The 13987-nt window shown below is 36.8% G+C and overlaps 1 protein-coding gene across 1 annotated transcript in view; it reads left to right on the top strand.

Moving 5' to 3' along the window:
• MAN1A2 (mannosidase alpha class 1A member 2) overlaps positions 1-13987 on the top strand; it is a 150508-nt gene that overhangs the window by 40482 nt on the left and 96039 nt on the right. The window contains exon 3 of the mRNA XM_004614424.2: positions 30-126. Within this exon, the coding sequence (XP_004614481.1) occupies positions 30-126 (97 nt within the window). The remainder of the gene's footprint in view (positions 1-29; positions 127-13987) is intronic.

Genomic DNA, 13987 nt, shown 5'->3' on the forward strand with positions numbered 1-13987 from the left:
TTGATGAATTGTAATTTTTTGTTCCATAGATGATGAAACATGCCTGGGATAATTATAGGCTGTATGGATGGGGCCATAATGAACTTAGACCTATTGCAAGGAAAGGTCACTCCACTAATATATTTGGTAAGTTTAATTTTTCTAATAACAATTCTCATTTTCTACCTTCATTTCCAAAATAGGACCTAACTACTTTTTAAGTATTTTTCTAAAACCTAAATATTCCTCTGTAACTAATTTGAAGTAGCATATATTTTGTTTTTTCTACTTTGTCAAGTTTCAGCCAAATTTTAGTTTTGGCTCCCTCGAAAGAAACTTATCTGTTTACATGCAGATGTTAGTCATTTGTCTTAGCATTTTGAACTTTCTCAGTCTATAATTTGCAGTACGAGGGATTAAACCCAGGGCATCATATATGTGAAGAATATGTTCTACTACTGAATCACATTCCCACCCCCCAAGTTTTTTTTTAGTTTTGGCTCCCTCGAAAGAAACTTATCTGTTTACATGCAGATGTTAGTCATTTGTCTTAGCATTTTGAACTTTCTCAGTCTATAATTTGCAGTGCAAGGGATTAAACCCAGGGCATCACATATGTGAAGAATATGTTCTACTACTGAATCACATTCCCACCCCCCAGTTTTTTTTTCTTCAAATCTAGGAAGGTAGATAACTATTTTTTTTTTTTTGTGATCAGTTGCCATTTAGTTAGTCATTTGTCTTAGCATTTTGAACTTTCTCAGTCTGTAATTTGCAGTGTAAGGGATTAAACCCAGGGCATCACATATGTGAAGAATATGTTCTACTACTGAATCACATTCCCACCCCCCAGTTTTTTTTTCTTCAAATCTAGGAAGGTAGATAACTATTTTTTTTTTGTGATCAGTTGCCATTTATTCCATTCTCCCGACGTGCCTGTTCCAATCTCACTAAGCTACCTATTCCAGACTCCTCCAGTCCTCCTCACTCTTCCCTCCATGCTCCCACTCGCCCCCTTGGTTTCTCTCTAGTCCCTCCCCCTAGATAACTCTTTGCTTCTCCCCCTGCCCAACACATTTCCAATTCTGATACTCTGAAGGAGGAGGATAGAAAATTAAAATAGTATTGATTTTGATTCTCACAAAGGAGGAAAGCTCACAAAATTCTAGTAGTACTAATTCTGATATTCATAAAGGAGAAAGAGGGTACAAAATTTCAGTAGTACGCACATACACACACAAACACACACAGATGGAGAGAGACAGACACACACATATATCTATGTATATAAAACATAAAACATACATAAGATGACTTGGTGGGTAAATTGACTGGGTTTCTTGTACATTCACAGTTCCAGGAAAAAGTATATGTGGGTGGAGGTTCTGAGGAATAGCTCTATTTAATTTCTCTTTAACTGCCTGCCTCTCATAAGTTCAGTCTTCTTTTTCATTTTCTCAGTTTAAAAGAATAAGGATGCTAAACCCAAACTTCATAATTTAACTCCCTTTTCTTTTTGTTTTCTTTCCTTTATTCAGGCATTATCCTGAAAGATAATGCACTATCTTCATCCCCTAGATCGCACTGCTAAGAGGCAGGAATGAATTCTCAAGACTCTTGAATTTGATGCTATACTGATTCTGTACACTTCTCACTGATTTCAGTGTTTGCGTTTTTCTGGAACAGGCTACACCCCTTGCTATTGCCTCAGATTCCCTAAAGTAGATGATCAATAGTCTTAAATCCATGAAAATTTACATCCCAGTTCTGTTAAAACAAGGGTAACTACAAAACTGTGTTAGTAACAGATCCTTAGATTTTACTAACTTTCCCTGCCTCTTGAAGATCTGCTAGTGAAACAGTAATTGCCCAATAAAAAATCTTTAGACTCCCTGGCTAAACTGTTAGTCCTTGATCGTGTTTTAGATAAAAGCAACTTTTTGTCTGTCTGTATTACACTATATACTAGTGGTTTTCAATTACAGGCCCACAGGTGAAAATAGGCTAATCTATGCCAAAGGAGTTGTGCACTTAAGTGGTGGATAAGAAAAGCCTCTTTAACAAATGGTGCTGGGAAAACTGTATAATTTCTTGTTTAAAAAAAAATGAAACTGGCTCCATATCTCACACCACACATAAAAATTAATTCAAAGTGGTGTAAAGATCTAAAACCATAAATTACATTGAGGGAAACAGGCAAAACTCTCCAGAAAATGGACGTTAAAGGTACTCAATGATCTGATCCCATTGGCAAAGGTAACAAAAAACTAAGAAAGGGGGACTATGTGAAATTGAAAAGTTTTTGTGGCCTGATTCCACTGGCAAGGGTAACAAAAACAAAAATAAGCAAGTGGGACTATATGAAACTGAAGAGTTTATGCATGGAAAAAGAAACTCAGGCTTAAAAAAAAGGACTCAACCGGGAGAAGATATTTGCACTAATACTTGAGAAAAAGGATTTATATTTAAAATCTGTGAAGTACTGACAAAGTTCAACAGTATGAAAACCGATAACCCCATTAAAAAATAGAATAGAGAAATAGATACTTCCATAAGAAAGACATAGGGATTGTCAGTTATCAAATGAAAACCTGCTCATTATCACTTAGTGTCAGGGAAACACTGATCATAATGTCAATGAGGTATTACCTCACACCAGTGAGATTGGCATATAGCAAGAAAACTGAAAGCAACAAATGATTGGCATATAGCAAGAAAACTGAAAGCAACAAATGTAGTGTAAAAGGAACCCTCATTCACTGCTGATGGGAGTATCGTGCCATGCAGTCTTTATGACATACAATATAGAGAATTCTCAAAAAAAGCAGAAATGGAGCTCCCATTTGAGCCAACAATCTCACTTTTAGATATCTACTTCCAAAAACACAACATTCATTTGGGGAGATCAAGGCACATCTGTTGTCATTGCAACTGTTGGTACATTAGCCAGGTTAGGGAAACATGCCAAGTGTCCAACAACTGATGGATGGATAAATAAGTTGTGTATAGACATAATAAAATACAGTGCAGCCATCAGGGAAAATAGTCACTTGTTCCTGGCAACTTGGTGGAACTGAAAGGTATCCTGTTGAATAAAATAAGCCAAAGGCATAAGGACAAATGCAGGATGATCTCATTCATCTGTGGTATATAGAGAAACAAATCAAGGATATGGAAAATACCATTTGATACTAAAGTTGTATATCGAATATAGACCTGAGACTTCAGCTTGTGGGGTATGGGAAGGGAACAAATAGGCTGCCTGGAAATAAAATGAGAACAGTATTGGAGGGTTTTTAGGACATGGGTGGTTCTTTGGAGATAACAGTTTGCACTCAAATCAAATAATGGGATCGGGGGTAGGAGAAAAGAATCATCAGATATCAGTGGATACAGGGTTGGGGGCAGGGTTTATGGCCACTTGGGTGGTGGTGGGACAGTAAATTTGTACATCACTATCTGAAACTTGAACACTATTGTAACCCTATCACCTAAGTATAGTATTAAAGTATAATAATAATAAAAAAGATTTTAAACCATTGATATTCACTACATGCTGGACCTGGATTAATAATTCTGGAGAAAATGAAACTCAGTAACGAGTTTGGATTAAACAAGTAACTCCTCTAGCCACCTTTTTCCTGGTTGATTTGGGTCTTGGGGACCCTGACTCTGATGTTTATTTTAAGCACTTGAGACTTGCTGTATTTACAACTGTAACCTAAACACATAAGAGCCTAAAATGAAGCAACAAGTGAACCCCAAGGTTCATAGAGGAAGGAAATAATAAAAAAAAATTTTTTTTAATATCAAGAAAATAGTATGGTGGGTCAGTGAAGCTAGAGGTTGGGTCTTTGGAGAAATAAAATAGACAAAATCTTTAGCTAGACTCATAGGGGGAAAAACAACACAAACCCAAATTAATCAGATCATAAATGAAAGGGGAGAAACTAGAACAGATTCCTTAGGAATTCCAAAGGCTATGCTGTCAAGCTGGAGGATATAAGGGAAATGGATGGTTGCTTTCCTAGATGCATAGACTCTCCCAGAACTGAGTGAAGAGGTTGTAGAACCTGAACAGACTGGTCACAAGTGAGAAAATTGAAACAGTAATTAAGAATTTCCCCAAGAACAAATGCCCTCATATAGACAGGTTCACTAATGAGTTTTATCAAATCTTCAGAGAACACTTGCTACTACACTCCTCATCTCTTTTAAAATAATAAAGTAACAGAAATTAAAATAGCTTCTATGAGTTAGCATTTCATGATACTCAAAACAGGGATATCACTAAAAAAAAAAATAAGGCCAGTTTCACTGAGCATAGATATAAAAATCTTCAACAAAATCTTAGCAAACTAAATCCAACTGCATATCAAAAGAATCGTATACTACAGTTAGGTGGGATTCAGACCAGCCATGCAAAGATGGCTCAACATATGCAAATCAATTAATGTAATACACAAAAAGAAAGATAAAAATCATATGATTATATCAACTGATGCAGAGAAAGGTTTTGACAAAATCCTGCATACATTCTTGATAAAAATCCTCAACAAGGTAGGGGAAAATGGACACTTCCTCACGATAATAACAACCATTTGCAACAAACCCATAGCTGACATTATACTCAATTAGAAAAGTAACGCAGCACCTTCCCTCTGATATCAGGCACAAGGCAAGGATGTATTTTCTCCAGTACTATCCAATATAGTACTATAGATCCTACTGGTAGCAATTAGGATGAAACGTGAAAGATAGTAACATGAAGTCATTTCAAGGTTTTTCTTTGAGTATTTGTGTGTGCCACACTCAGCTTAGTGTTCTGAGTGTGATTGTGTGTGGCTGTGTCTCCATGGAGCTCAGATATATCTGTTGTGTCCCGTGTCCACCTGGGAAGTGATGAGAGGCTACTCACACTTGTTGTGTGGGGGAAGGGTGGCGGTTATAGGAGGAGGGGCACAGTCAGGAGTGCTCAGGGCCTACTCCCAGCTTCATGCTCCTTCAGGGGTCTAAGCATGATACAACCCAGGGTCCTGCATGCAAAAGATGCACACCAGTCAATCCACTGAGCTATTTCTCCATGTCTTCTCTACTCAGGTTTGAGTATTTCAGTAATAAATTTATTGTGTAAAACAAACTGAGAAGCAATTTCTGAAAGCTTTTGTTCTCACTAGACTTAAAAATGTATTCAGATTTGACCTTTTTAAAACGTTATATATTTAAGGAGTTTGTTATTTAGTTTTGGTTTGGGGGCAGCTTCACATAAAAGAAGTCAAATTGTCATTATTTGTAGATGACATGATAATATGCATGGTGTACCTTAGGATTCCACTAAAAATCTTTTAGAATTGATAAACCAGCATATCAGTATAGCAAACTATAAAATCATACACAAAAATTAGTTGCATTCCTATATGCAAACAGTGATTTATAAGGCAAGATTAAAGAGACCACTTGATTCAAAATAGTGTCAAAAAACATCAGATACCTAGAAATCAACAGAAGAGGTGAGGTGAAAAACTTACTCGAGAACTGTGTCACTTAAGAAAGAAATAGAAAGGAACTTTAGAAAATGGAAAAATATTCCATGTTAATGGACTAGAAGAATCTACATGATCAACATGACCATCTTGCCTAATTATACAGATTCAGTGCAATCCCCATAACTTCTTGATGACATTTTTCAAGGACTTATAACTAGTAACCAATACACTTGGATGAAATCATAAAACATAAAATTGCAAAGCCATTCTGAGAAATAAGAAATGGGGAGGATTGTATTTTTATAGATTTGAAACTACACTGTAAAGTTATAGGACTGATCTCACTGCTGCTGAGCCCCGTCTCTGATCTCTGGAGCCTTCTCAAGATGGGAGCAGGCCATCCCACCTGCCAGAGGTCTAGTGTCCCACCAATACCTGATATCCCCCCCTCCCCACTTTCCCCTTCCCCTCCTGCCCCAGCAGATTAATGGTGCAGTTCCAAAGCTCCATGATGTGTGTCGCCACTTCTGAGTCTCCCAGGTGAACCTGGTCTCCAGGCTGAGATTTCTGAAGCCTTTTTGAGATGGAGGCAGGCAGGTTCCCACCCTGCCAAAAGACCCAGCACCCTTCCTACTCTTGGAATCCTCTGCCACACAAAATGACCCAGCTTAATAGTTCTACTATTAGTCTGGAAGAGACTCTAAGCTGCTGAATTATTCTAATTCCATAGCTCCTGGAGTGCGCAACAATTCCAAATTTCATAGTACTGACAGCCCAGTAGGAGCACAGCAAATTAGATTGGAAAATTGTATAGACACCCACTAAACTAAATGAGCGAAAACAATAACAGAAAGCTCAGCTAGCACCTAACAGCTCAGTAAATCTTCAGACAATGGCTTTTGTAATAACATTATGAGATATATGTTGTAGCAAGTAATATAAAATAAATTATTTTGTGCCTGCTAAGGGGGCAGGCTTGAGGTAGGAGAAACTCCTGAGGACATTGGTAGAGAGAAGGTCATACTGATGGTAGGATTGATGTTGGAATATTCAATACCTGAAGCAACTGTATTATGAACAGCTTTGTAAATTGCAGTGTTTAAATGAAGTTTCAAACATAAAAGTAAATTGTTACCATAGGAAAAAATTAAAGTAGGTCCTTATCTTGCACTTTACACAGAAGTCAATTTAAAGTAGATTAGACCTTGAGATTAGAGTCTGTACAATACATTGAGGAAAATTTAGGCTGAATACTTGAAGGACCTCAACAACAAAGGTGATTTCAGTTATATGACTCCATTAGTAAAGACTATAGAAACAAAATAAATAATAGGACTATATCAAATTAAGTAGTTTCTGAATGGCAAAGAAACAAAGGCCAAAATCAGAAGAAAATCTGCTGTGTGAGGGGGAAAATATTTGCACATAATATATTAGATAAAGGATTAACATCCAACATATATATAACACTCAAAGATAAATTCAGTACCAGTACCCCTAAAATTGTGGAAAGAGGAAGTGAATAGGCTCTTTTCTAATGGAGATGGATGTTCAGGAGACATATGAAAAAACTGTCCATCTCACTTACCAGAGAAATATAAACTAAGGTGATAATGAGTGAGAATGGCATGTGTCGAAAAGGATAGGAACAGATCTCCAAGCCTGCTTGAATCGGGACTGGTCCTCCTTCCCCTAACCCCCTTCACCTATTCCCAGTTTTCCAGTAGCTTGGCAGTCACACCCACACACTGCCCCTGCCGCCATTAATCTCATCAATGGCCAAGACCCAGAGACTATAAACTAAAGCTCCTGGAAGTGAATGCCACAGAATTTCCTGGACATTATATTCTATCTATAACAAGCAATATAAAACAAATCGTCTAGTGTTGCCTTTTTAGCAGGTTTGAGTGGTGGTGAGACTAGTGTCAAAATAGTGAATGTAACCAAAGTAGAGAGACAGTATGGGGGAAATTGTCTGCCACACAAGCAGGGGAAGGGTTGGAATGGGGGTGGAGGGGAGTTTGATGGTGGAAAGTGTGCACTGGTGAAGGGATGGGTGTTTGATGATTATATGACTGAAGCTCAAACATGAAAGCTTTGTAGCTGTATCTCATGGTGAATCAAAAAGGGGGGGAATAATAATAAAATAATAAAGTTGACATTCAGAATAGAATAAAAAAATAAAGTAATGTGGAATTCATGTCCATTGAATCATCTTAATCAGTGGGTAAATAGCAGTACTCCTATATTATTAAAAAATTAAAAGAAAAGAAAAGGATATGAACAATCTTTGCTGGTGGGGAATGTGGTGAAAAGGGACTCTCATGTACTGCTTGTGGCACTCTTGTCTGGTTCAGCCCCTATGAAAAACAACATGGAAATATCTAAAAAAAAAAAAAAGTATAGATGGCGCAGGACAGATAATATAGCAGGTCAGAGCACTTGCTTTTCATGCAGACAACCCCTGTTCAATCTCCAGCATCCCATGTAGTCCCCAAGCCCACGAGGAGTGGTCCCAGATAGCCCCTGAGCATTATTGGATGTGACCCAGACACACACACACACACACACACACACACACACACACACACACACACACACACACACACACACACACAAAGAATAAAGCTCTCATGACCCAGCAATCCATTTGCTTGGTTTCTACTCTTAAGACACAGAAACAATTATTCAAGAAGATATAACTTATCTTTGTTCATTGTAGTACTTAGTACAATTACTCAGGTGCCCAGTGACAACAACAAATAGTGAATAATAATGGATATTAAAGTGAATAGTGAATATTCACTCTTCTGTCCAAAGTGCCCAGGAAGGAGAGAATTAGAGGGGAGACAACAACAGTGAGAGCCTAGAAGTAATAAAGGAGCATAGGCCACAGGCCTTGGTGCTTCTGTGAGCAGAGCTATTATATCTGTATAGAGTCCCAATATGACTCAAACTACAACAATTAAGCTGAAAATCTTTCAAGGAATCAGAGTGGTGGTTGGGAGGGAACTGGGGCCACTTGTGGAGGGATGGGATTGAAACACTCTCCTGCCTGAAACCCTCTTATAAAGAACTTTGTAAATCATGGTGTCCAAAGTTTTTTGAAAATCTGTTGCATATATATATGTATGTATATACATACATACATATGTATATATATGTATATACACATATATACACACGGTATACACACATGTACATATATACTTATATAGAATGATAACACTGAATTTGAAGAGAAAGAAATGATAAAACACTCATTTTCAATTGTGTTCCAAGCATCAACTAGGAATCAACAAAAAAGGTGAAAGACATTTATCTGTAAATTACTATTTAGATGTAGATGGATGCACAAGAAAATGAAAAATATTCCATGTTCATGGATTGGAATTGTTAATGTGTGTATATGTGTGTGTGTGTGTGTGTGTGTGTGTGTGTGTAGGGGAAGGGGGTGTCATATCTGCTAATGTTTGGGGCTTATTTCTGACTTTCTGCTAGGGGGCCATATGTGGTGCCAGGGATCAAAAGATGATCAAGAGGTGATCTCACTTGTAGTATATAAACATACAAGTGATTGAACAGTGTTCAGTGAAAATAAACTATTGGACTTTGATGGCATATATAAAGTTATCATGCATTGAGGCGGTTGGGAAGGATTGGTGCATACTAGATGTGACCATTAGTGGAGATGTGACCATAAGTGTATAGTCCCTTATATGTTGAAAGCATAAACTTGAATGCTATTTTAAATTGTTAACCTCAACAATAATAAAATTCAAAAGAAAAAAAGGGAAGAACAGACAGGTTCCGAATAGAGCTGATCATACTGGATTTACTCTATCACCTAAGAGCATTTTCTGACTCTTTCATCGTTATAATCTTGAGTCAGTTAATTTGAAGCCCCATGATAGAGACAGGTGAGGTGACGTGCATGGTAAGTGCTTCCCCCACTCCTTCCCCTTAGGAAAGCGGAGTATATGTGAAATGATTTCTTTTTTTGCTAATAACCTGTCCTACCTTTTTATTTACTCTAAAATTCTTCCATTCTGTGCATGCCCAAGTAGGCTTAAGTTCCTGATCCTTTAATAAATCCAATTGGATCTTTGAAAATTATAAAATAAACAAAGGTACCTTTATTTATCTTTATAGTCTTCACTCCCCCCCCACCATTTTAAATTCTTCTAAATGTGGTAGGTATCTTTTACGTAATGATAGATAGGCTGAGTCAAAATAGTAACGAGGTTAGAAGGCATGTACATTAATCATATGCAGTGCAGTTGTTTGCTCTGATTGTAATGCACCACCATAGTAATTCAAATAGTAGCATTTTCCTTTGTGACACTGGAAGGGTTTCTCTAATGCTGCTTTTCTTACTTGCTTTTTTTTTTTTAATTTTTAAGAAAGGTTCAAAAGCTATTTAATGAAAAAAAAATAGACTTTTCAAAAAGAAGTTCTGGTACAGTTAGAGCTTTTTTTTTTTTTTTTGCTTGGTTATTTTCTGTCAAGAAAGAAATAATTGAAAAGATAATCTCTCCTAAGTTATGAAAGGTATCGGAATGGAGAAATAATGGAGCACATTTTTCTTTCGGTAATCAGAGACACCAGAGATCTCATATTGGTCATTTACTTCAGTGGCAACCACTTCTTAATAATAAAGTGTATTTCTTTAGCACAGGTACAATTGTAAGAACACCTATTGCTTTGTGAATGCCACAGTAAGACCTTAGTGCAACAAAAAATACTATATTTCATGGTTAATTAAATCAGATCTGCTTTTTAAGTAACTGCCTCTTTATATCAAACTAATTCTGTGACCTTTTAAAGGATTAGAATAATTGGGGCTGGAGAAATAGTACAGCAGGTAGGGCTTTTGCCTTGCATGTGACCAACCTGGGTTTGATCCCCAGCACCCCATATGGTCCCCAGTGCCTGCCAGGAGTGATCCCTGAGCACATAGCCAGGAGTAAGCCCTGTATAATGATGGGTGTAGCCAAAAATCCAGAACCAAACAAACAAGAAGATTAAAATAGCATTGTATCACTCTCTCGTTGTTCATCGATTTGCTCCAGCAGGCACTAGTAACATCTCCATTGTGAGACTTGTCACTGTTTTTGGCATATCGAATACGCCATAGGTTGCCAGGCTATGCTGCTATTCGGGTGGGATATTCTCAGTGGCTTGCTGGGCTCTCCGAGGTATATTAACAGGAAAGTTGGACCTTAATTTTCGGCTTGATTTTTAAAATACTTTTTTCTCAGATTTTTGGGTCTTCCCCCTTCCCCGCCCAATCCATCAACCGACTATACTGTAGTCCTTTTGGATGTCTGTGTCTTCTATAGTGATACAGGAGATACAACAGCCTCCCTCCCTCCCCTGGACCTCCCCTCTGCCCTGGACTGGATGGATCACAGTGTTCATATGGCCCCCTTGAAGGCCATGGGTGAGCCTGGCAGAAAGGGACACAGCCAAGGGCAAGAGTGGGACTCTTTCTTGAATCCAGAGTACTCTACAGCTAAAGGTATTTTGAAAAGATGTTTACTGTATTAATAAAGTTTCAGTCCAGAAATTAGTAGGGAGAGTTGAATATGTTCTTGCACTGCTTAAAACAACTAGAGGGGAAATAAGTAATCACTTGGAAGAAGACTTCTCTTGAGTCACAGGGGGCGGGTCTTAGTCACACAGAACATGTACTAAATGTTCTATAGTGATAATCTTTTTAATTCCTAATGTTTGTCATTCATGTTTACCCCTCTTTTTTTTTACTTTGTTGGCCATTTTAGAGTTTATCAGTGTTATTAATTTTTTCAAAAGTTTTTATTGATTTTTTAAATATTTACTTTGTTTTCAATTATTTAGTTTCTGCCTTTTTCTTTATTATTTTCTTCTGTGTGATCTGGGTTGACTTTATTTTTGTTTTTCTAGTTTGTTGAAATGAAAGTATCATGGATTTCGTTTTTCTTTCAGCATGTGAACATTTAATGCTATAAATTTCCTTTTAAGAGATTGGGGAGATGGTACAAAAGTTAAGGCACTTGGCTTGCATGTAGCCAACCCGAGTTTGATCCCCAGATTAATATGATCCCCTAAGCACCACCAGGAGTGATCCCTGAGAACAAAGCTAGGAGTAGTCCCTGAGCACTGGTCCAAGTAACAGACAAATTTCTTTTTTCTTTTTCTTTTCTTTTTTCAATTTTTTTTTAATTGAATCACTGTGCAGAAGACCCTTACAAAGCTGTTCATGATTAGGTTTTAGTCATACAGTGTTCCAATACCATCCCTCCACCAGTGTACATTTTCCAGCACCAGTGTCTCCAGGTTCCTCCCCTCTTCCATCCCCTTTCCCCAAGCCCTGCCTCTATGGTAGACATGTTTCTTTTCTTTCTCTCCCTCTCTGTCTCTGTCTCCGCCCCCCCCTTCCCTTCCAACCTCTTTCTCCCTCTCCTCTTTTGGGCAGACAAATCTCTTTTAAAGTGATTCTTTAGCTACATATCAAAGATTTTGGTTTGTTGTGTTTTATTTTCATATGATTTCAGTCTCATTCATTTGATTTTATTCAGTTTGCTCTTTAAAATTTTTACGTGAGCAGGTTATTTTTAAATGCAAAGAAATTTCCCTTTTATCAATTATTTTGAATTTAATTTAATGTACTTTGTATGATTTCAGTTCTTTTAAGTTAAGATATATACTTTATAATGCAGAATATATGTTTTCTTAATGTATATTCAGTTTTTCTTGAAAGGAATGTATATGTGTGCAGATTGCTATTGCTGGATGGATATTCTCTGTATATTATTTTGTCCCGATGTTCAGTTCTTCTCTGTCCTGATGTTTTCTATCTAGTTGTTCTATCAATTACTGAGAGATGGGTATAAAGTCTCTTGTTCTAATTTTGGATTTTTCAATTTTTATGTTCTATCAATTTTTGAATTATATTTTTAAATATATTCTTGTTAGGTATTTACTGTCCTCAGATTTGTTTTATTGCTTCAGGCTCACAAAAGTCCTAATACCAAACCAAGTATTAGAAAGGAAACTAGACCAGTGTTCCTCATGAACAAAGACCCCAAAATCTTTTATTATTTTTTTTAAGTATTTTATTCTTTTATTTTTAATTTAATTTTATTTTTATAAAGTAGTTTACAATATTTGATTGCATTTAATATTCGAACACCAATCCCACCACCATTATACCTTCCCACCACCATATTTTGGATGTTTTTATCCTGAACCCCAACCTCTGCCCCAAAGCAGAATTGAAATAATTTATTTTGTATTGTTTGTTATGAATGAATCATTGAAAATGCTCCAAAAAAACTTTCTTTAGAGGAGAGTGCATGAAGATTGTTGTATTTCACCAAGGCATCATTAAGCCCTTCTACAATAGATTACTAATATGTTATTTAGAATTGAGCCTTGTGTGCATACATATAAATGTATATATATTTGTAAAATTATATTTCCCTCTAAGATTGGTTGTTTTCTACTTTAAACACCATCAGATGTGGTGTGCTACTCTTGGAGTATGAGTGGTGTGAGGTATGAGATGTTGCGTGGCTGCAAAATGTGGCCACGTGGGCCAGGGATAGGTTTACTAGTGGGTAAGGCTCTCCCCGAATGTGTGGAGAATGGCTGTGAGCATGGTGGCGGTTGAGTTCTGGAGGTATTTGGGTGCCAAGGTTGGATCCCTTGGGGTTGGGAGAGGCCTCACTCACACCCCAAATCCCAAATCTTAAATCAGTTCTTAGTAAACTAATTCAGCCATATAATGCCTTATACCTGATTGGTTTACCTATGAACGCTCTTGCCTGGGACTTGATCAACCTGGATTTTATCACTGAGCCCTACCAAGAGTGATCCTTGCATACAGAACCAGGAGTAAGTCCTGAACACTTCGGGGTATGGCTCCAAAATTCAAGAGGGAAAAAGGTAGAAATAATCATATTCATTGTTTGGGGAGAACCCATTTGCTCTCTCTAATTTATTCTTTTACTGTGCTATAATATTTGTGTAGCTATTATTTTATCCAGGAGTTTTTGCAGTAAAATTCATTAGCAAGAACTGTTTGTTCCTTGTGCTTACTTATTTTATTTAGTTTTTGTATTAGCTAGCTTTATTGAAATTATAGTCTTCCTTAGAACTTTTCCTTTAAGATCAGGACGTTTCTTTCTTGAATATGGCTTTATCTATTATTTTTATTTTCTCTGTTGACACTTTGTTTTATGGTTTTCTTTTCAGTATATTCTACCTGATTTTTTATTGTTAAGATGCATTATAGTTTCTATTTCACTTTATCATCCAGACATTTTAAAATAATTTACCATCTTGAAGGACCCATTCCATTTCTTGAATTAATTCTTTTTTTTTTCTTAAAAAAAAAACCTTTCAGTGAAACAGATAGATTTTAACCAGGAAGAAATTTAATCAAAATTATTATTTTTAATTTTTTATTATTGGGGCTGGAGAGATACTACAGTGAGTAAGGTGTTTGCCTTTTTCACTGCTGACGTGTTAGATTCCTG

Source organism: Sorex araneus, chromosome 3 (assembly GCF_027595985.1).
Source record: "Sorex araneus isolate mSorAra2 chromosome 3, mSorAra2.pri, whole genome shotgun sequence".
Classification (NCBI taxonomy): Eukaryota; Metazoa; Chordata; class Mammalia; order Eulipotyphla; family Soricidae; genus Sorex; species Sorex araneus.